General features: G+C 42.0%; 2 protein-coding genes across 3 annotated transcripts; one reads left to right on the forward strand and one right to left on the reverse strand.

The window, feature by feature from the left end:
• Window positions 1-1,015: 1,015 nt before the first annotated feature.
• Window positions 1,016-18,420, reverse strand: kpna1 (karyopherin alpha 1 (importin alpha 5)). Of its 2 annotated transcripts, none has more exons than XM_048265778.1 (14): window positions 18,337-18,420; window positions 16,748-16,881; window positions 16,529-16,642; window positions 16,172-16,271; window positions 15,104-15,198; window positions 14,798-14,929; window positions 14,007-14,095; window positions 13,496-13,595; window positions 12,653-12,816; window positions 12,055-12,133; window positions 11,146-11,271; window positions 7,617-7,744; window positions 2,377-2,552; window positions 1,016-2,024 (listed from the first exon to the last, which is right to left on the reverse strand). In XM_048265778.1, exons 2-14 carry the CDS (start codon window positions 16,871-16,873, stop codon window positions 1,837-1,839), a joined length of 1,617 nt encoding a protein of 538 aa, XP_048121735.1. In that variant the 5' UTR covers window positions 16,874-16,881; window positions 18,337-18,420; the 3' UTR covers window positions 1,016-1,836. The 2 variants fall into 2 exon arrangements, with proteins under 2 accessions (XP_048121735.1, XP_048121736.1); XM_048265779.1 differs by lacking the exon at window positions 18,337-18,420 and adding an exon at window positions 17,972-18,048.
• A 142-nt stretch (window positions 18,421-18,562) lies between these two features.
• si:ch211-161h7.8 (thiosulfate:glutathione sulfurtransferase) lies at window positions 18,563-21,985 on the forward strand. Its single transcript, XM_048265783.1, has 4 exons — window positions 18,563-18,976; window positions 21,118-21,240; window positions 21,483-21,645; window positions 21,750-21,985. The coding sequence occupies exons 1-4, from the start codon at window positions 18,823-18,825 to the stop codon at window positions 21,799-21,801; spliced, it is 492 nt and encodes a 163-aa protein (XP_048121740.1). The 5' UTR covers window positions 18,563-18,822; the 3' UTR covers window positions 21,802-21,985.
• Window positions 21,986-22,245: the final 260 nt, after the last annotated feature.

Here is a 22,245-nt window from a genome sequence, read left to right on the forward strand (position 1 = left end):
CAGAGTAAATGTCATCATCATTTTTCTTTTTTTTTACGTTTTATGTACGTATATCTTCATGTGATAATCAGCATGGTCTAACAGTAATACCAGAGTTTCTCAGAGAAATGCACACACACACACAGACATACTGTATATATAGAAAATTTGTTCAGCAGGGATCAATCCTTGGCATATTCCAGAGTCCAATTTGAGAATTGAGGGTTTTTTTTTTTTTTTTTTGAGGGAGGGGGGGGGCGCATGTTTTTACAAAACAATCTTGCTCATAAATATTTAGTGTGTTTTGCACTTTGCTTTTGAGCATCTTAAGTCCTGTCACCAGTGCTCTCTGCACACTGTGGGCCAATGTCACGGGGAAGCAAAGCTCAACATCATACCACCTCTGCCTCTTTGTGTGTGTGTGTGTGTGTGTTTATTCTAATGTCCTGGGTTAAGTCCTGAAGGTAAAGTGCTGATGAATATGCTGATGATTATGATGAAGGGATCAGGGGGAAGGGGAATCAAAATGGTTCTATATGAAGTCTCTCTGGTCGGATCCTCATGGATGTGCAAGATCAATATTCCTTTAGAGTTTTTTTTTTTTACGTTTTGTTTATTTATCTGTTGGTCTCAGTCCAAAAAAAAAGACTCCAACCCCCATAATTCCAAAGGTGCTTTTTAGAACGTTGCTTGAGAGGCTGGCTCATGCTTGTTGGGGCGGAGCCACGCTGCTGCAGGATATCCTGTCATCCTGTCGCTTGTAGGAATGCATGATGTATATACCTGAGCACAAAGGTACCCAGATGACGTCGTCAGTCACACGGTCCAGACTTTGCAAGTCTTGCGGTCACTGAAATTTGAAATAAAAAGCTGCTGCTGCTACTACAGCCTGTACATTTCAGACCACTGGCTGTCGGCAGCTTTGGGAAGCGTCGACCAAGTTTAAAAATAAAAAAAAAAGAAGAGAAACAACAAAAACATCTAATTCCAATAAAAGTGCGCCGCCTTCAGTAGAAGTCTTTCAGTCGTAGGGGCAGACTGGCCGTTCTCGCCACAAAAGTTGAGGTGCTCAGGGAATCACGGTTCCAGTGAGCAGAGACATGGGTCACGCCATCACACAGTCGCACGGTCAGTCCAGTGTGTGTGTGTGTGTGTGTGTGTGTGTGTGTGTGTGTCTTTGTTGGTCTGTCTGTTAACAGATGCAATCTCAGCCTGGAAGGGTAAGGGGTGGGATGCGACCAGCGTCTCGCCTGTCTAAGGGAGTCAGTATTGCAGTTTTGAAATCAGGCAGGTTCATTCCCAGCGGCCTAAAGGATAGGGGGCCGTTGGTTCGGGGAGGTGGGTAGGTTGGTCATGCCAATGGGGACTTCCAATGGGCTTGCAGGAGGAGAGAGGATGAGTGACTCTGGTAGAGTGGTTTGTTTGGTTGTTGGCTTTTGCGATATGGTGTCTGAATGGGAAGGTTGACGGCCATAGGGCAGCATTAGGTAGACAATGTTAATGTAATGCTTGACTGAGGGGGGGGATAGTGGTCGGGGTAGGTAAAGCACGGAGGAGAAAGCTCAGCGCATGATAGAACAACAAGAGCGCAGTCAGTACTTCAGAACTCGCAGACTTCAGACAGCAGGAGCAGTCGAGAGTGACGTCTCCTAGAACACCATACTCTGTGTATAATCATTAATAATCATGATAATTATTCAATCATTCTCTCTGAGAGAAGGGCTAAGGGGGAACTAGGGGCCAGGGGGATTGGAGGGTTGGAGGATTGGAGCTAAGGGTCATCTCTCCTGTGGAGCTGCAACGGCGACAAGGTTTGGGAGAGGGGTTGGTGGGGGGATGGATGGTAGGGGTTGGGGGTTAGAGCTGGAAGCCTTCCATGGGCGCCTCACACTGCTGGAAGAGGAACTGCTGCTGCTGCAGGTCCACAGCGGGGGCCAGCGCTGGGTCCTCGTCCTCTGTGCTGAAGTAGCGCTCGATCAGGTCGAATGCCTTCTGGTAGATTTCCTGGTTCGCATGGCCCTGCAGGAACTCCAGCTTATCCAGGCCTACAAGAGCGTGAGAGAGAGAGTTAAGCAGAGTTCACAAACAATTATTATGAAAGTAGGAGTGTAATACCACACAGCTGGTGGTGATATATATATCTGTTTGTTATATATATATATATATTTAAATATATATATATAATATATATATATATATATATATATATATATATAAAAAATATATATATAAATATATATATATATATGACACACACACACCCACCATTCCAAAAGTCCTGGTGCAAAACAAACAGATAAGCTGTGTGTATGTCTAATATATATATAAATATAAATATATATATATATATATATATATATATATTATATATAAAATATAAACAGAAAGCACACAAACCATAGGCCTCTTCGATGAGGGCGCAGTATGGGTTGATGCCACCCCCCCTCTTGGCCTCCAGCTCCCCCAGCCTCAGGATGTTCTCCAGGCCGTTCAGAGCCACCTGCACAATCTTGGAGTCCATGAGGGTCAGCAGGTCACACAGGGGCTTGATGCAGCCCATCTCCACCAGGTGCCTGTGGCAGGAAGTTACAAGAAGTTACAATTCACTGCACTGACAATGACTATGTTTACATGATCGATCGATCAATAGATAGATAGATACTTTATTGATCCCTAAGGGAAATTCAAAAATTCATTTATCCAACTATTGACCTTAATTCACTGCACTGACACGGACAATGACTATGTTTACATGGACAGCATTTATCCAACTATTGACCTTATTCTAAATAAGACAATATTGTGATTATGGTGTTTACATGAGCTGTTGTATGAAACACAGTATAGTCTGATTAATAACTAGCAGAGTTGGAACCTTCTGTAACTAGCATCAAAAATTCCCTCTGTAAAACATGTCTACAATGCACCTCAATAATGCGACTAAGATCAGAATACTCTTAATCTTAATTTTAATATTGCTTACTCCAACTACAACCTTTTTTGTATTAAAGGAGAATTCCAGCCATTTTTCACATGGGGGGCACTATACAAATCGGTGCTACCTAGCTCAAGTTGCTGCAGCTACAGTGCTACCCTCTGGGGGCATAATCATGGCCGGATAGGCACTGCATAAACAGAGATCATTTCAAACTGGGTTCCGTAAAGCACCTTTAGCCATGTTCTTGGATTATGGTGCCATAAAGATGAAGTTCAATTTGATTGAAATGAATAAACAACACGGTTATTAATGCAAGATAGAAATGAATGTCAACAGAACTCTTAGAACACCACACCCATAAAACAAATCAGAAGCAATGATGCTTTGGTAAGGCAGATTGTGGGTTCTGGATTCTGATTTGTGTTCTGCTTTAGCTTGCCCATTAAACTAAGTTAAACTAGATGTACCGCATAGCTGCAAAATATGACCGCCGCTCAGTCCTGTACATCCGCTCCGCGAAAAATAAATCACACTTCAATTTGTCTCCATATTTTACTCCATCCCCCATCTTGAAACTTTTGTGTATGCTTGTTTGGCATGCCTGAGTGTGTGTGCGGCTGCACAGAAAGTACCCTACTGCTACATAAGATTTTAGTCATCTTTAGTTCATGTAATACTTTATTGTCAATGCACAAATTAAGTAACAGTAGTCTGAAACGTTATTGTTAATGCACAAATTAAGTAACAGTAGCCTAGTCTGAAGCGAAACGGCGCTGTTTACATCTAACCAGTGGTGCAAATAACTGACATGTCCAAATGGGCCTTTGATGAAATGCGCCGCTAGACTGTTCATACACATTTTAACGGGCCAAAGTTTAAGAGCTTTTGTCCGTTATTGTTAGTGCAAATATAGGCTGATTCATGTTCCTTGCATTGTTTAACTGAGGTCCATGGCTAGTCTGGCTTTCATCAGACCAAAGCTCAATCTTTTAAGAAATCAAAAAAAAATAGCGGGGCAGATCAGGCTGGGTTCACCCAGCCTAGTCCATAGGCACCGATATTGTTTAATTTTCGATTGAGATATACACGCTTCTGGCTATTCTAAATGCAAAAATGCATCAGGGAGTTATGACAAACGGTAACTAACAAACTAGATCCTAATAGAAAGTTGTTAGCTTCCCTAAGCTACAGGTAGGGATATAGGTAGGCCTATTGACAACATAAATTGTCAATAGGCTATGCTGGCGACACAAATAAAATCTCCTTTGAAACCAATGGCTTCGCCCCTTTACAGTATCAAGCCGGACTTAAACTGTCATATCGTATAAAGTTGTAATAACATTCACGCAGCTCCATGAGTCAAGGAGTTTAAATGAAGTAGCCACTTCTAAATGGGACCTACTACACAGTAGCTTAAGGTGTTTTTGCTAAAACAGCCATAATGAAATGAAGGTGTCATTGTTTGATACTTCACACACGTGCTTTTTAATTTCACAGACTACAACTACCAAGCTGTAATCAAAGCACATCGATTCCCCTCTCACACCCTGCACGCACTTAAAACAAAATAAACAGGCGCCTCAGTCTCCACGATGTATAGGCAAACTGCATCAGACCGTGTAACGTTGGTAAATCTTCCATTGCACAGAATGATTTTGTAGCACGTGCAATAAATGACAGTCGAAAGATACAAACAGTGCTGCTATACATTTGCTTGGTATAACCAAAGATTTATAGTTTTCTACAAATGCAATAAATCAAATGCCTCCATCACTCAACCAACGCCAACGGTAACATTACCTAGGTCCTTATTGATATTACAAGATTAACGCATTGCAGTAAAACCAAGCATGTCCGATAAACATCCTCAGATTTATTTACGCTTCAAGAAGAAATGGGAATTACACTTCATGTGAACATCGTCCTATCCTTATTAGATGTTCGCTGCGGTAAATTACAGTCCTTGTATGGAAGTCCATTGTTTTTTTTCAACCTTTTAACTTCCAACAAAATTACGCCTCACTGCAACGATCATGCATCTAGTGGACAAAGCGACTACTTCTTCGCCAATACTGAAAATGCAGCCATGATGATGATGATGAATATTTATTTTGGCTTTCTTTTAATCCTACTGATTTTCATTTTTTACCGGGGGCAAATCACAAATGAGTGATTATGAGCCAGGTTTATGTGGGCCCTTGAGACCAACATACCATAAAAGATTCACAGAGAACTGTGTCTGCCCCTACCCTCCTTTCGGGTCCAGTCCAGCGGGGGGCTGCAGATGAAAAACGAAAAATGACGGTTCCATGCTATCCATATGGGGTACATGCTCACCAAGTTTTGTGTACCCGGTCTTTCAGTGTCCCGAATCCTTGTTGGTGTACGTCACTAAATGTACACATAAATTATTTTATTGTAAGGCCCCCATGAACGAAAAGTACACAAAACTTGGCATGCATTCAGAGGGTGTCATAATGATCCTACACTTTTAATTTTGTGCAGTTTTGACCTTGTCAGCCAGAGATATTGAGATGAAAACACCTAATTTTTTTTGCTTTTTTTAATTTTAACTAGGTGGCTATACATGAAATAAGTGGTAATGGGATGGGTTGACATGCCCCCTTAAGACCAACATACAAAAAAAAAAGGTGGACCTCCTAGGCCCCTACGGTTCTCGAGATATTCACAGAAAACTGTCTCCGGCCACCTACAGGCCAGTTGGTGTATAGTAACATAAATTAATTTATTGTGTGGCCCCCATGAGCGAATTCCACAAAACTTGGCGTGCATACAGAGGGGTGTCATAATGATCCTACACTTCCAATTTCGTGCAGTTTTGACTATGTTAGGTCACAGATACCTTCAATTACACCACCTCATTTTTACTTTTTGTGTTTAACTAGGTGGTGCTATACATGAAATGAGTGGTTATGGAATGCGTTGACATGGCCCCTTGAGATCAACATACAAAAATAAGAAACATTTGACAAATCTGCCCTACCCTCGCTTCGAGGCCAAATGAAAAAAAGCATGTTATGATCCAATGGGGTTACATTCCCAAAGTTTTGTCAGAGGTAAACATTTCAGCTCTGAATCGGTGGCAAGAAGGAAAATTGCATTTCATAGGATGGCATATAGGCTACACGTTACATGATATAGCGGACACTTTCACACACACAACGCTGCTTTAACAAGAGGCCTCCGTCTTGTCAGTAAGGTTAGGCTACATGTTAACTTTGGAAGGAGGAAGCACAAAAGGCAAGAGCAACCAAAACATGACTTTCACATCCTCAGATCAACTGACATTGTGGAAGTTTGCATCATGAAAGCACGGCATCAAACTCCTTATCAGCAGCTGCAGGGAGCATAGCAGCTGCAGCGGAGTGTGCAGTGTTCAGTCCAAATCAGCAGCACCACACCACGTACGGCTAATCTCTGTCCTGCAGGTAGAGTCCACTCAACCTCAGCCCACTTTGTCTTGGACTTCCATGCGAGAGGCACAGGTGAGTAAAGGCAACTTTAGCGGTTGCTTTAGCTTTCCACACAGCGGGCCCCTACGCTTTGCACTGCTGTCGTGTGCTGTCGCCTGACTTTCCTCTCATTGATTTCACCTCCTCTGCCAACACTCGCAGCAGTTAGCAAACAGAGTTGTCGGACATGAGCCATACAGTCAGTGGAGCAGGATTTATGAGCCTCAAGGGCATATCTGACTGGAGGTATGGAGTTCATCCAAGGACAAGGACACCCTTGCCAGAGAAGGCAAAACCCATTCATTCAGGGTTGTATACTGTAGTTCTGTGTAAGGAGCTGCTCACTATCTTACTGGAGTTCCTCAGATAGCTGTCATATCTAAGGAGCCTGCTCATCCCTGTGCACAGACGTCAAATCAGTGTCAGTGTTTATACTGGATCTGTGTTTGCATATTTAATACGTTTCATACACGTGTTTCAACACTGCATTTCGGTCGTTGCTTTTACCTTACCATTAGCCTACCTTACGCATGCCAGTTATGTATCCACCAGCTGCCTGCCTGCAGCCTACTTCCAAAACTCCAAAGCTACTTGCTGTCAGATTTGGTTCCGAGGGCACAAGTTCAGTGTATCAACAACACTCAATAACAGTTTATGTGATGTGTTAATCAATTCAATTCCCAACAATTTCACAACAGCTAGTTCTGGAGTAGGCCATTCAACTAGCCCGCTTGCTTACGACGAGACTCAGGCTGCGCAGTCGGCACCCGCTTCCTTATTTGGGTTGCCAGGTTTTAGCCTATGACAAAACGGTTGAAATTGAAACTAAGTGATCGTGTATGTGTAGGGTGTATTTCATTCACAATCTGGCAACCTGAATGGATCAATGATTTTAAAATGAAGTTTGATGGCCATGCAAATTACGGGAGTTTTCCGGGAGAAATAACAAAACGGGAGGGTGCTGGGAGATGACCTTGAAATACGGGAGAAACCCGGGAAAAACGGGAGTGTTGACAGGTATGAACTAATGCCATGGCTCTCAGTGGAGAAAGAATGACTGACCCATATTGTTCCAATTTAACTCCATATTGTTAATTTTGCACAGACAAATGGCAAACTTTGATCACTTGGTTTTGCTCATAGACAGGGTAAAAATATATACAGTTATTGTTTTTGCTCAACTGAAAATCAGATTTTTAAGGCAGAGTGGGAGGCCAGTCCTGTACCTGATCTGCTCAGAGGAGCCTCCAGACGTGGCGTTGGTGATGGCCCAGGCAGCCTCCTTCCTTGTGCGGAACTCTGCCGCCTGTAGGATGCTGATGAGTGGGGGCACCAGCCCTGCCTGGATCACCAACTGAGCGCGCACACACACACACACACACACACACACACACACACACACACACACACATCAGTTATGTGCTTTCAAGACACATTGACACATATTCCAAGTTGGAGTGCAGTATTTATGAGCCCTTATCCATAGCACAGTATACATCAAAATTCATGGCGGAATATCAGCACTGTTTTGTTTAATCCGTCTTCCGGGAGGACTGAGAAATATGAATCATCCTTTTTCTCCCCTGTAAATCACACTTCAATTTGCATTAATAAAACTTTTGTGTATGCTTGTTTGGCATGCCTGAGTGTGTGTGTGCTGGCTGCACAGAAAGTACCCTACTGGTGCTGAAAAGGTGAATAGATTGTAGAATAGCCAAAGATGTAGAATTGTTATAAAACCTTTAAAATCTCTAAACAATCACAAGTAGGGCAGTTCATCACCAGTTCATCCATTGCAACTGGATTGATGAAAGGTCACTTACACCTGTAGGCTACATTGTATTTGGGAAAAGCAAAAGGTATCAGCATAATGTTATTTATTTATTTATTTATTTATTATGTGTATTTTTAAACAAAAAACATCTCTGTCAGTTCCATGCCGTTTTCAACAGCTATCAAAAAACAAAGGTCATTTTGGATGGATGGATTTTTTGTGAATGTTTCTTCTTCTACATAAGATTTTAGTCATCTTTAGTTCATGTAATACTTTTATTGTCAATGCACAAATTAAGTAACAGTAGTCTGAAATGTTATTGTTAATGCACAAATTAAGTAACAGTAGCCTAGTCTGAAACGAAATGCTGTTTTACATCTAACCAGTGGTGCAAATAACTGACATGTCCAAATGGGCCTTGATGAAATGCGTCAGCTAGACTGTTCATACACATTTTAACGGGCCAAAGTTGAAGAGCTTTTGTCCGTTATTGTTAGTGCAAATATAGGCTGATTCATGTTCCCTTGCATTGTTTAACTGAGGTCCATGGCTAGTCTGGCTTTCATCAGACCAAGCTCAATCTTTTAAGAAATCAAAAAATAAATAGCGGCAGATCAGGCTGGGTTCACCCAGCCTAGTCCATAGGCACCGATATTGTTTAATTTTCGATTGAGATATAGCCTACTAACTATAGCTCTGGCTATTCTAAATGCAAAAATGCATCAGGGAGTTATGACAAAACGGTAACTAACAAACTAGATCCTAATAGAAAGCTGTTAGCTTCCTAAGCTACAGGTAGGATTATAAGGTAGGCCTATTGACAACATAAATTGTCAATAGGCTATGCTGGCGACACAAATAAAATCTCCTTTGGAAACCAATGGCTTCGGCCTTACAGTATCAAAGCGGACTTAAACTGTCATATATCGTGGCGAAAAGTTGTAATATCGATTCAATGCTCCATGAGTCAAGGAAAGCGCAAATGAAGTAGCCACTTCTAAATGGGACCTACTACACAGTAGCTTAAGGTGTTTTGCTAAAGCAGCCATAATGAAATGAAGGTGTCATTGTTTGGATACTTCACACACACGCATTTTTTAATTTCACAGACTACAACTACCAGCTGTAATCAAAGCACATCGATTCCCCTCTCACACCCTGCACGACTTAAAACAAAATAAACAGGCGTCTCAGTCTCAATGCATGTATAGGCAAAACTGTATCAGACCGTGTGAACGTTGGTAAATCTTCCATTGCACAGAATGATTTTGTAGCGTGCAATAAATTACAGTCGAAAGATACAAACAGTGCTGCTATACATTTGCTTGGTATAACCGCATTTATAGTTTCTACAAATGCAATAAATCAAATGCCTCCATCACTCAACCAACGCTAACGGTAACATTACCTAGGTCCTTATTGATATTACAGATTAACGCATTCCTGCAGTAAAACCAAGCATGTCCCTATAAACATCCTCAGATTTATTTCGGCTTCAAGAAGAAATGGGAATTACACTTCATGTGAACATCGCCCTATCCTTATTAGATGTTCGCTGCGGTGAATTACAGTCCTTGTATGGAAGGCCCATTGTTTTTCAACCCCCTTAACCAACAAAATTACGTCTCACTGCAACGATCATCATCTAGTGGACAAATCGACTACTTCTCGCCAATACTGAAAAATGCAGCCATGATGATGATGATGAATATTTATTTTGGCTTTCTTTTAATCCTACTGATTTTTCATTTTTTACGGGGCAAATCACAAATGAGTGATTATGAGCCAGGTTGATGTGGGCCCTGAGACCAACATACCATAAAAGATTCACAGAGAACTGTGTCTGCCCTACCCTCCTTTTCGGGGTCCAGTCCAGCAGGGGGCTGCAGATGAAAACGAAAAATGACGGTTCCATGCTATCCATGGGGGGTACATGCCCACCAAGTTTTGTGTACCCCGTCTTTCAGTGTCCCGGAATCCTTGTTGGTGTATGTCACTAAATGTACACATAAATTATTTTCCATTGTAAGGCCCCCATGAGCGAAAAGTACACAAAACTTGGCATGCATTCAGAGGGTGTCATAATGATCCTACACTTTTAATTTCGTGCAGTTTTTGACCTTGTCAGCCAGAGATATTGAGATGAAAACACCTAATTTTTGCTTTTAATTTTTAACTAGGTGGCTATACATGAAATAAGTGGTAATGGGATGGGTTGACATGCCCCTAAGACCAACATTCAAAAAAAAGGTGGACCTCCTAGGCCCTCTCACGGTTCTCAGATATTCACAGAAAACTGTCTCCGCCACCTACAGGCCAGTTGGTGTATAGTAACATAAATTAATTTATTGTGGGGCCCCCATGAACGGAATTCCACAAAACTTGGCGTGCATACAGAGGGGTGTCATAATGATCCTACACTTCCAATTTAAATTGCAGTTTTGACTATGTTAGGTCACCAGATACCTTCAATTACACCACCTCATTTTTACTTTTTGTGTTTAACTAGGTGGCTTATACATGAAAATGAGTGGTTATGGAATGGGTTGACATGGCCCCTTGAGATCAACATACAAAAAAAAAAATGGTCCCTCTAAACCCTACGGTTTGAGATATTCGTTGAAAAACTGTGTCTGCCCTACCCTCCTTTACCGGGGTGCAGTCCAGCGTGGGGCTACAGATCAAAACGAAAAACGATGGTTCCATGCTATCCATGTGGGGGTTACATGCCCACCAGTTTTGTCTACGGTCTTTCAGTGTCCCGGGAATCATTGACGGAAATTTGGACATGCGAAAAAGAAAAAAAAAAAAAAAAAGAAAAAAAAAAAAATCTGACTAAACCTATATGACCTTTGCCGCTTAAACAGCATGGTCATAAATATTGACCACCATCACTTCTCTTTCCTGTAGCAGAGAGAAATAGCAATCATCCCTGTTCTCCCCCACAGGTAGCAGAGAAAAAAGGAGCTAAGCACACACACCTGTATCTGAGCACGGTTCCCTGCGGTGATGTTGGAGATGGTCCAGCACGCCTCCTTCTTGATGGACTCCTTCGGGCTGCTGAGGAGGTGGAGGAGAGACTGCAGTGCTGAACAGTTCAGGATCACCTGCAGACAACCCGCACACAAAAACGATGAAGCCATTCAAAACACAACCCAGTCAGCTGCTCAGTCCCTTGTGCAATCCTGGAGTCAATGGATGAGAACTCTACATCTTCACTAACAATGTACTATGCATTTCAATGCATCTAAACATATTGCATGAAAGCAATTACGTTGATATTGTGTAACAATAGAAATGTAAGACTTGACACTTTTGCATAAGAATTGGATACAAATACCGCAGAGCATCCTTTACTCGCTGGGAGCTTGCACTCGAAAACTCTTTATACATTAGAATTGCACATAACTAGCACACAGCAGAATGAGGTCATTCAAAACACAGCACACACAGATGGTCACCCTAGGACAATCCTGCAGCCAATGGACAATTATAACACATCTTCCTTAAGAACACTGTATGTATTTTACTGCATCTCAATACATTTCATGAAAGTTGTTACTTGTGACTTGAAAAAGTCTTCATCCATTAGTATTCAAGGAAAGTATTTACATATTCAACTATTACACTGTTAAAAAAAAAACTGTCTAAAAGTATCATACCCCCACATTCTGAATCAGTGTAACTATGTTAAATCTAGGACATTACCTTATGGCAGCTCTGAGTTTAATGCAGTCTAATTTGCCTAATCACCATCATTAGTGCCTTGCCTGAGTTTGCATTTCTTTTTGCTTCAGTGGACTAAAATGTGTGCATAGCGTGCCGTGCACAGTGATCCAGCCCATGACCCAGGGGCCAGCTGAAGGCTGTGTAGGGGACGAGGCCGTTACCTGTGTCTGCAGGTCATCTCCTGTGACGATGTTGCCCACTGCCCTCAGTGCTGGAGATACCACCTTATAATCAGCGTGTCTGGAACACAGAGGAGAAACAGAGGAGGAAACAGAGGAGGGCATCTCAACTCAGCTGGGGGGAAAAGTTGAAGAATGTCATAAAAAAATAGTAAACATCCTGTTTAGGTCGTTCTTGCCACACACATATAATGAATCCAACTGATTTCAACCACCACTTCCCCCTCCAAATAACCCCAATTAGTAAAAACTTAAGAAACTATCATCTAAAAAGCAGCCACAGTTGCAAATGGAAAGAATAAATGTACAACAATTATAGAATGGGGGATCCAACACAAACAGATTACGAAACACACCCTTCCAAACGGTTTTGTATTATGCCATGTCAATGGTCAAATTTCCCGCGGGATTAAAACAGTATTTTTTTGTATTTCGCTCTTTTTGTTCCCTTGTCGTTTTGCTCCTCGGTTCACTCATTTCCAGCCTCCCTGCTCTTATCCCCTGCTCATCTGTTCTCTGTGGAGGCCCAGTTCCTTCTCGCCCCATTGTCTAGATACCGATCCCTCTGATAGACGCTTACAGCAGCAGTTCCACCAGTCTGCGGCAGACTCCTGAGTCGATGACCGCCTGGATCTTGTCGTTGGGGCCGTCTGACAGGTAGGAGAGCGCCCAGCATGCATCGGCCAGGATGTCCGTGTCGTTCACGAAGAGCAACCACGAGAGGACACTGAGACACGGTGAAACCTAGAGTGGACAGAGGTACACACATCAAATGTGAAGCACTAACATAAATACACACCAATTAGTACATTAATTTCACAGTAGATAATGGCCATGAAATCACTACAAGTGCACATATGTGCTGGATCCATTATGCCTTGTTAGAGCCCAGAGCCATTGAAATTGTGCCATTAATAACTGTCTATATTTTATTATCACCCAGAGAGAAGACATACTCTTTTCTGATTAGCTGGTGGGGTGGCTATTAATTCTGAATAACGGGACACCTATGAAGCAGATCTGGTAAAAAAAAGTTTAATCACCGTTCCATATCAATGCTTATGAATGGTAACTATAACAACCATATTAGGATGACGGTTGAGCCTGGAAGCAGGCTTTGCAACAATGGAATGAACTAGCTAACTGTCCATGCTAACGCTGTTAGGGCCAAAGAAAGATGCACAACAAACTGAACCAATGGACTTCTTTTTAAACGGAACTGCTAGAACCGAGAAAGGCATGACTATTGCCTATAGTGGCAACCGGGTGATAAGCGGGATAACGGCCTTCAAGGTGTAACACTTTTAACACAATTCAGAGCACTATTTTTATCCCATGTCTGATCCAGTTATTGCTGTTGATCCTCTACTACTGCTCAGCAAGCACACTTTGCATTTTTCCTGCGTAAATGCAATCTACTTACCTTAGAGAAATCTGGAGGTGGGTTTTTGCCTCTGCACAGGTTGGACAAGGCCCATACAGCGTTCCTCATCATCGTGAGCCGGTTCTGCTTGGCCAACAACCTGCAGACCACCACAGCCGCACATTAAATTTCACATTTACCGATGAAGTAAACAATAATGGTCAGGTATTTAGCAGACACTTTTTGTCCAAAGCAACTTATAAAGACAATCTACAGAGGCCTGGAAATAATCCCAAAGTCAGACTCAAACTGCTGCCCGAGTATTGACATTTCACAGTTACACTTTCATTTAAATGTCTTAATTTAGCAAGTGATTTTATCCAAAGCGTCTTATAGGTATTTTACAGATCAATGTTTCTTTAAACCGTCTGTGTGCTCCCCAGATATTGAATCCCTGGTATTTTAAGCACCAAGTCACTGTTCTTTGCTCTTGCAGCTGAGCATCAGAAACACAAAAGCTGGAATCTCCAAAAGGCATGTAATGACAATAACCTGCAGGTCAGCTACTTACTGTACGAGGGAGGGAAGGATGTTGCAGTCTATTACATAGTCCCTGCACTCTGTGCTATCACCTGCTATGTTGCCCAAAGCCCACACTGCCTATGTGTAAAAGTGAGAGAGGGGGAGGAGAGAGAGAGAGAGAGAATTAATTTAGGAGTCAAAGGCACAAGATCTGAGGCCTGCCAGGTGAGGCTACTCTATGAAGATGACTCAAGCACCCACCTATTTGATTATAATGATCAAAGCAGTCTGTTGTTTTCATAATCCAAAGACAATGTCACATGTCGTAATTACATTGCAGGTTCAGTAATTGCATTACAGTGTAATCTGCAACGACTCCACATGAAAGGATGGCTGAGATATTTGCATTCACATGAAGCAACATCACTCCATGAGCATCTTGTTTATGAATGTGTACACAGTGCATTTTAGAGTGTACAGTATGTGTGTTTTGTTATTGTAAACGTGTGTATGCATGTGTGTGTGTTGCTGCTGTGAATGTACACTATGTAAATTTTCTTATATATGTGTGTGTGTGTGTGTGTGTCGTAGCAAAGTTGAAGAAGTGTGGTTTGCACACTGCAATTGCTTAAAAAATACAAACTTTATTACTATCAGGCAGATCCAGGGTGACGAAGATCCATGGTGATCGAAACGTTGTTTTTAAAGTAATAAAGTTTATATTTTTGGAGCAATTGCAGTGTGCAGACCACACTCCTTCCACTGTCTGACACTATTGTATGAAGAAAACTTTTCTTTGGATGTGCGCACCCACTCTCCAAAATGGCGTAGCAAAGTTACCTGCTCCTGGACGTCCTCGAAGTCTGAAGTCAGCATTTCAATGAAAGTGGGCACAGCGCCAGCCTGGATGACCACTCTTGTCTGGTGGGATGTGCCCGAGGCGATGTTTGTCAGCACCCACGCAGCTTCAAACTTACGGGACCATAAAAACAACAGATTCAGTGCAAAGTTAGGTTATTCAGATTTCTTGGTTGATCAATGTGTTTGTGTGTGTGTGTGTGTGTGTGTGTGTGTAAGAGAGGGAGCGAGAGAGGTTTATCAACTATAAAGTATATTGGTGGACTGTATGTGTGAGCAAGAGGGTACCTGTAATGTGCAGTTCTCCTTCCTCTTGAGGAATTCCACAAATCGGTCAACCACACCAGGAGTGGCAATGACCTCATCAATGGGAGGGTTAGGTTCTGATTGAGATAAACATCACAAATGTAAACAGTCTGCTCTGCTCTGACCAAGCCTCACACCCTACATGCCTTACATTAAGGACTTAAAGAATGTCACAGCTATGAACACCAATTCACATGCATCATCCCCTAACCATGCAGCATAAGTATACCACATCACTTTGGCATAGAGGTTTTATTTGGAAATAAAAAGATTCAAGAACATAAAATTCAAATGTTTCACTGTATGACTTCAAGCTCATTTTCATTAGCCTGGAAAAATCCAAACTCATTCACAAAGTGAATAGTCACGTGCATCGCGACGGGCACGAACTTTGAAATCATTGGTCCACCCTTACCAATTACATTGATCAGAGATTCCTAACGTTACCTCCTACTTCGCCTAAACTTTACAAACTGACAATAAACAGCATCAACAGTCAGGAAACAATGCATGTGGGTCTACCTTTGCTGTAAATAAATGTCTGCATTTTTCCAACTGCATTTTTTGACGTTTGCAGGTGTTTCCACTTTTGTTTATCACAATAAGTTTCGGTTTCGTCTTCCCCTCTCGTCGCTGATTGGCCTGACATTTTTCTTGTCTGAGGGAAACGGTTATGAACTATGGTGTTCAAGACTAGATCTCCCTGAAAAAAGATCTAGGTGGACAGGGCCAGGCTACATTTCCATATCCTTCGAAAACAATAGAGGTTTTTTGGCTGAAACAGGCTGCTGCTGCTCTTCCAACATTCAGCACTACAACTACTGCTGTGGACTGCAGCTGCAGTGTCTGCTGTAAACTCTTAACCCCTTTTTCAGTCTACAAGTGACTTGCCACAAGAGACCATATCGTGTTAATGTAATTCAGCGATTACAGGCAAAATAACCACTGGCGATGCGAAACGTTAACATTTTCAGTTAAAATTCTTTCAACTTCTAAGGCGACAAGCGATGAGCAATGAGCGAATCACCGTATATGTGAACAAGGCTTTACCTTTCGAGAGGAGCTTCCTGAATCGTTGTGTGCCCATCAGCTGCTGTTCAGGTGAACTTGAAAAAATCATCTGTCTCATATCCTCTGTAATGAATCCTACCTGAGATGCACAGACAGACAGATGTCACTTTAGTAACACTGATTAATTAATACTGAATCAAAATAATCAAATTAACTGTTAGGGGCAGACACACATTTATTGGTTGACAAGTAAATGCTCAACTGTGTTTGCCAGGCATGCAATCTCAATTGCAAAGTGATCTCTTTGCTTTTGAATATCACTGCATTGTGTACACAAAAACCTGAGTTGGAATTAAGTGAACCGATGTTGTTAGCTGAACTGTTGTGGTCTCTCACCGTAATTTGGTCAATGTTGTTGGCCTGAGACTCCAGGTACCCACTGTCCGACATCCCATCATCCTCCAGTGCTCCATCCTCCTCAACAGTGGCCACATTCCTTCTCTTGAACAACTGAAAGACAACAAAAACAGTATTCATTATCACAACATCTTCGCAATAACAAATAAGCTTGTCAAATTAAAAGGTGCTGGAGCATTATGTCCCTCATGGTCTTACCTGTTCATCTTTCTTCTGTTTGCGTAGCTGCAGTCCTTCCTCTTCCCTCCTCCGCCGCATCTCATCTGTGTTGAGGGACTTGTTCTTGTAACTCTTGAGTCGCGCATTGTCTTTACCCTGACTCATGGTGTAACCTAATGGATGAAACAGTAAATGAACATGCACATCAACCACTGAAGAATGTGCATTTGGTTACAGTTACACGTCAAGTGCAAATACCATGCAATATACTGTATTGGGGAACGATCACCATGAAAATGCATCCTTCTAGCCAACCAACATATCACCAACAGGGCCAGTTCAGTACCCGAATTAGGTATTTGCCCATCAACTATTAACACAGAACAATGTATGAACAAATGCCACTGTGGACCAAAGACAGCAGTACTAAGCTTCCTACTATTCATCTCACTTACTGGGGTCAGTTTTAACACCTCGAAATTTCTGAAATGGTAGACAAAGCTAAACTGCAACATTCTAAGATGAAACACACATTAGGTTAACAGGGAAAGTTATGATCGCTTAATATTAAAAGAAGTTAACGTTAACCATCAATTGGTCGTTCTTTGCACCGCTGCTGACAGAGTAACCCTATCCAGGCAGATATGACAGTTAGCTAACCAGGCGGCTACTGTTTTCGGCGCCTCTTCTAACCAATCAATTAAGCCACTACAAGTTTAAGTATGAGTTACAACTCGCTACTCAGCATCAGCAGGTTAAACATATGAAGGATCTATTTCGAACAACAGGCCATCCTTAACTTAAGGCAAAAACACGAGAATGTAAGAGATCAACAAACGTCAGCAACCTAACATCTTGACAGCGTACGCCCTTAACTGCGTTAGCGTGAACGTCACTTCTTAACTAACAGGCTAGAATGCTAGGCTTTAACTGGCCAGATACAATAATATCGCTTCCAGCAGCTGTCATTAAGTATATATGATCAAAATTCACAAGCCTTTATCATGAATATTATATAGCTTCTCAATATTAAAAAGTCTGGATCAGTTCTAACTTAACGTTACCTTGCTATCTTCACCCGTCGTAGGTCAACGTTACGCCAATGCTGGTCGGCTAACCGACTAGCCATTAGCGACAGGAACACCACTCAGCTTGAACTAGCGTTAACCTTACTGTTCAAGATTTACATTTGCCAGTTTTCAAATCCTTAAACAAACAATCATGCCATTTATCAAATGACAATGTCTGGATTAGACTAATTACCAGAAAAAGATTCAATCTCTTCCAGGCATCAATCAGCTGCGTGTAGCTCTACGCAGTCTCTAGCGTCGCCATTAGCCTTAGCTGAGAATTTTATTTCAAGCTTTCTTAAGCATTTGCTTAGAAATCGCATCGGCGCCTGGCTAGCTTGCTAGTTAGGTGAACCCGTAAACCACATCTAATACCGTTAACGTTAGCTGGCCACGGGCTAAATAAGCCTGGTGCTATTCTTGCTATCTCGTCAGCGAGCAGTCATCTTTCTCTTGATATAACACGACGCGACAGCTTACTTTTCGTCGTTATCGGTAAATATATCTGATACTAACCGAGATGGCAATTTCAACATAGTGTCTTTCATGATCACTAACCTGTCAAATATGTCTTTTATCCCCCACTTGGCTTGGGCCACAGCTTCTTCGCCTCCGCCGGTATAATACTACTGCGCATGTGTGAATTTACCCAAAGCAGTGGCAGTCACAGCGCATGCTTGGTGACTAATTTTGCTGACTGCTTGACTGTCCTGGTATTACCCGTTAAATTCTCAGGTATTACGTTGGCTTATGTTTTAGTGCAACTATTCGTTGCCAACTATTTTCAGAAATCTATATTTTAGTTTTAATCTGTCAGCACAGACTGACTTTGTTCTGTGTTTTTCCAATACACATCATGAGATAATGTTTTGTTTGGGTATTTTTTAATACTAGGAACTGTAGGTTATGTAGTACATCGTAGTGGACAGCAGGGGCACCAATGGGTTACGTTTCTAAATGTTATCGTGAGATTTCGCCAGTCACCAAATTCAACCCTTGAACCCTGATCGTGAGCGTTTGGAAAGGATTAAACGACTAAAGAGTATGTTATCTTATCTTTTTGTAAGGCGTTTATGCCTATCTGCTATTGGAGAGACCGCATGCCGCAGCGGAAGTAGGGCAATCACAATTCAATGTTGCAATCTAAGGACTTCAGCAGCTGTCAACTATAATAACAACGATGCCTCACCTGATCCGGGTAAAGTTGTTGTCCCACCACTTCTGTCGTGTAGTGCCACACACTCGTGTAGGCTACGTCCCACTATTGAATGCTACTTATTATGCTAATGTCAAATTACAATTTATTCGACTATATCCATATACATTTCACCGTACGAAATGAAACAGCTTGCCAAACATGCACAGAAAAAGTCAGGGCTGCTTAGGCTACTGTTCTGACAAAGTAGGCCTTTGTTAACTAACCTACCAATTAGACAAGGTTTGTTGTCCACCACGTTATTGACTTTTGTTGTCTGTGCTATTCTGTGAAATCTGTAGACATATGTAGGCTACATTGTTTGACAGCATTTCTGACAACTCACCTGGCCACACCCCCTTAGAAAGAGAGGCTAATCTATCATGTCTCCCTATTTGAGTGGGGGGTCTGACATCTGACTCATTAACCATCAGCACTGGTGCTCCCCAAGGCTGTGTTTTGAGTCCACTGCTGTACAACATCTACACACATGACTGCAAAGCCAACAGTAGTCATACCTCCATCATCAAGTTTGCAGATGACACAGTGATCTTGGGCCTGATTAGTAACAACAATGAACAGTTCTACTTGGATCAGGTTGATGAGGTGGCATAGTGGTGTCAATCTAACAGCTTGACACTGAATATCAATAAAACCAAGGAAATGGTAGTGGATTACAGAAGGCAGCAGCAGAACTACAGTTACACCCCACTAATGATCAGCGGGCAACCTGTAGAGAGAGTCACAAGTTTTAAATACCTTGGTGTCCACATTACTGGTTAACATGGACTGTTAACACTCAATATGTTCTGAAGAAGTCCAGACAACGACTCTACTTCCTTCAATCCAGCTAAGGAAATTCAAAGTTTCTACATCCATCATGAAGGCCTTCTACACTTCAGCGGTTGAGAGTGTTCTAACTGGTAGCATCATCACCTGGTATGGGAACTCCACAGTTAGAGATTGTAGTACTCTGCAGAGAGTAGTGCTTCAGCTGAACGTACTATAAGAACTCAACTCCCTGCTCTACAAGATATCTATTCCAGAAGAGTACTCCTAAGAGCCCAAAAAGATTCTGAAGGACTCTTCTCATCCTAACAATGGATTATTCCTACCGCTGAAATCAAGAAGACTTATGTAGTCACAAAGCCAGAACTGAGAGACTCAGGAGAAGTATTTATCCCCAGGCCATCCGAACTCTGAACTCACACTATACTGACTTTGCACACATTCACTCTCAGCACTCTCAAACATTTCCCAACTCTGAACTCCCACTATACTGACTTTGCACTCATTCACTCCTCAGCACTCATGACCCCCCACACACACACACACCCACACACACCTACAAGACTTTTTTAGCACTTTTACATCCCTCTCCCTATGCTACAGACCTTTTATTTATTTTTCTTATTTCATCACACGCCAAAACACACACACACACACACACACACACACACACACACACACACACACAAATCTGACTTTCTCCAACTTTTTGCACACTTTTTATTTATTATTTTTGATTTCTCCTCCATCTACCCATGTCCTTGATTGCCTAGCCTTTCTGTCCCCCATCCCCAACACACACACTTACATCATCACTGTCATCACTTCACATACATACAGCACTCCTCTACATACTTGCTGCACACTGCCCCACATACACAGCACATTGTCTTCAGGATCTTCTCCAACACACATCCTCTACATACTTACAGCACACTGCCCCCCACCTACCCACACACACACACTACACACATACACACACAGTCACTGCTCCACTCCCGCCCACACACACATCTTCACTGTCATCACTCACATACATTACATACAGTACTCTGCTTGCAATAGTAAGTCCCTATGCAGCCCTTGCCACTTAATCTACTACCCCCCCCCCATTAATGCACAAATAGGCTGACACCAGACATAATTTCACTGCATTTCTTACTTCCAGTAACTATATGCATGTGACAATAAACTTCCTTGTATCCTTGTATCCTTGTATCCTTGTATTTATTTGTGCTCAGAAGGCTAGTAACTAATAACAGCCAAATGGTCACATGATTACGTACAGTAAATGCTATACTAGAGAATAGGCCTATGTGCAGATTATTATTGTTTTATTTCTTTGTCAATACCAGATTCGGTGGTGTCTTATGAGAAGATTCAATCCATGCTGTCAAGCAAGGATATCCAGCTGTTTGATGTGCGCAATCCTGATGAATTCCAAGCCGGACGCATCCCTGGCTCTATTAACATTCCATGTGAGTGACAGCTGAAATTCATCCCCAGAACCAACTGAAATGTGTGTGTGTGTGTGTGTGTGTGTGATGATGAGAGAGAGAGAGAGAGAGAGAGAGAGAGTGAATGTGTGTGTGTGTGTGTGTGTGTGTGTGTGTGTGTGTGTGTGTGTGTGTGTGTGTGTGTGTGTGTGAGTGAGTGAGAGAGAGATAAAGAGAATGTGTTAGAGAGAATTATTTTCTTACAGTGTCTTTTCCTGTTGCAGTGGATAGCCTGGAGCAATCACTGAAGCTATCTCCACAACACTTTGAGCTTCTATTTGAAGCAAAAGCCCCTGGGAAGGAGGATGACAACATCGTTTTCCACTGCCAAAGGGGTCGCAGAAGTGCATCTGCACTGGAGATCGCCAAGAGACTTGGCTACATGAGGTAGCCTGTCCCACATAACTATGACATCCAGTACACATTTCCTTCCCAATAAAGGCTAATCACATTTCTTTTTTTTTTTACCTTTCCCCTTTCTCTGTTTCAAGGGCTCGGCACTATGCGGGAGGATACAGTGAGTGGGCAGAACGAGACAAGTAAAAGGTCGAGATGGTTTGGCTTGTTTTGCCAACCATTAAAGAGGAAAAATGGAAGCCCTGCAGTTACTGTAACTGAATGTCAAACCGAAGGTCATTATATACTTCTGTGGGGAAATTATTGACTACACCCATAGACTTATTTTCAGTTCAGTGTGGCTGGTTTAAAATAAAGCAATATCTCTGTATCTGGTTAAGATTGGAATTTTGTTCACTCCGTTCCTGGACTAATTTGATTTCATTTTGATATGCACTGGGATAACACTGTTTAAGCCAATGTGATAATGACAATGTGCTGCTAATTTAGTCATTAAAGTTTATCTTGATGATCCATGTATTCATGGATTCAATCACTATATATATCTGTCACAATCAATTTCTGTGTTATTTTCATGTGCTGTTGATTAATTAGGTATCCTTATGTCTAGTGCTGGGCGGTATGACCAAA

This window comes from Alosa alosa, chromosome 16, assembly GCF_017589495.1.
Source record: "Alosa alosa isolate M-15738 ecotype Scorff River chromosome 16, AALO_Geno_1.1, whole genome shotgun sequence".
Lineage (NCBI taxonomy): Eukaryota > Metazoa > Chordata > Actinopteri > Clupeiformes > Clupeidae > Alosa > Alosa alosa.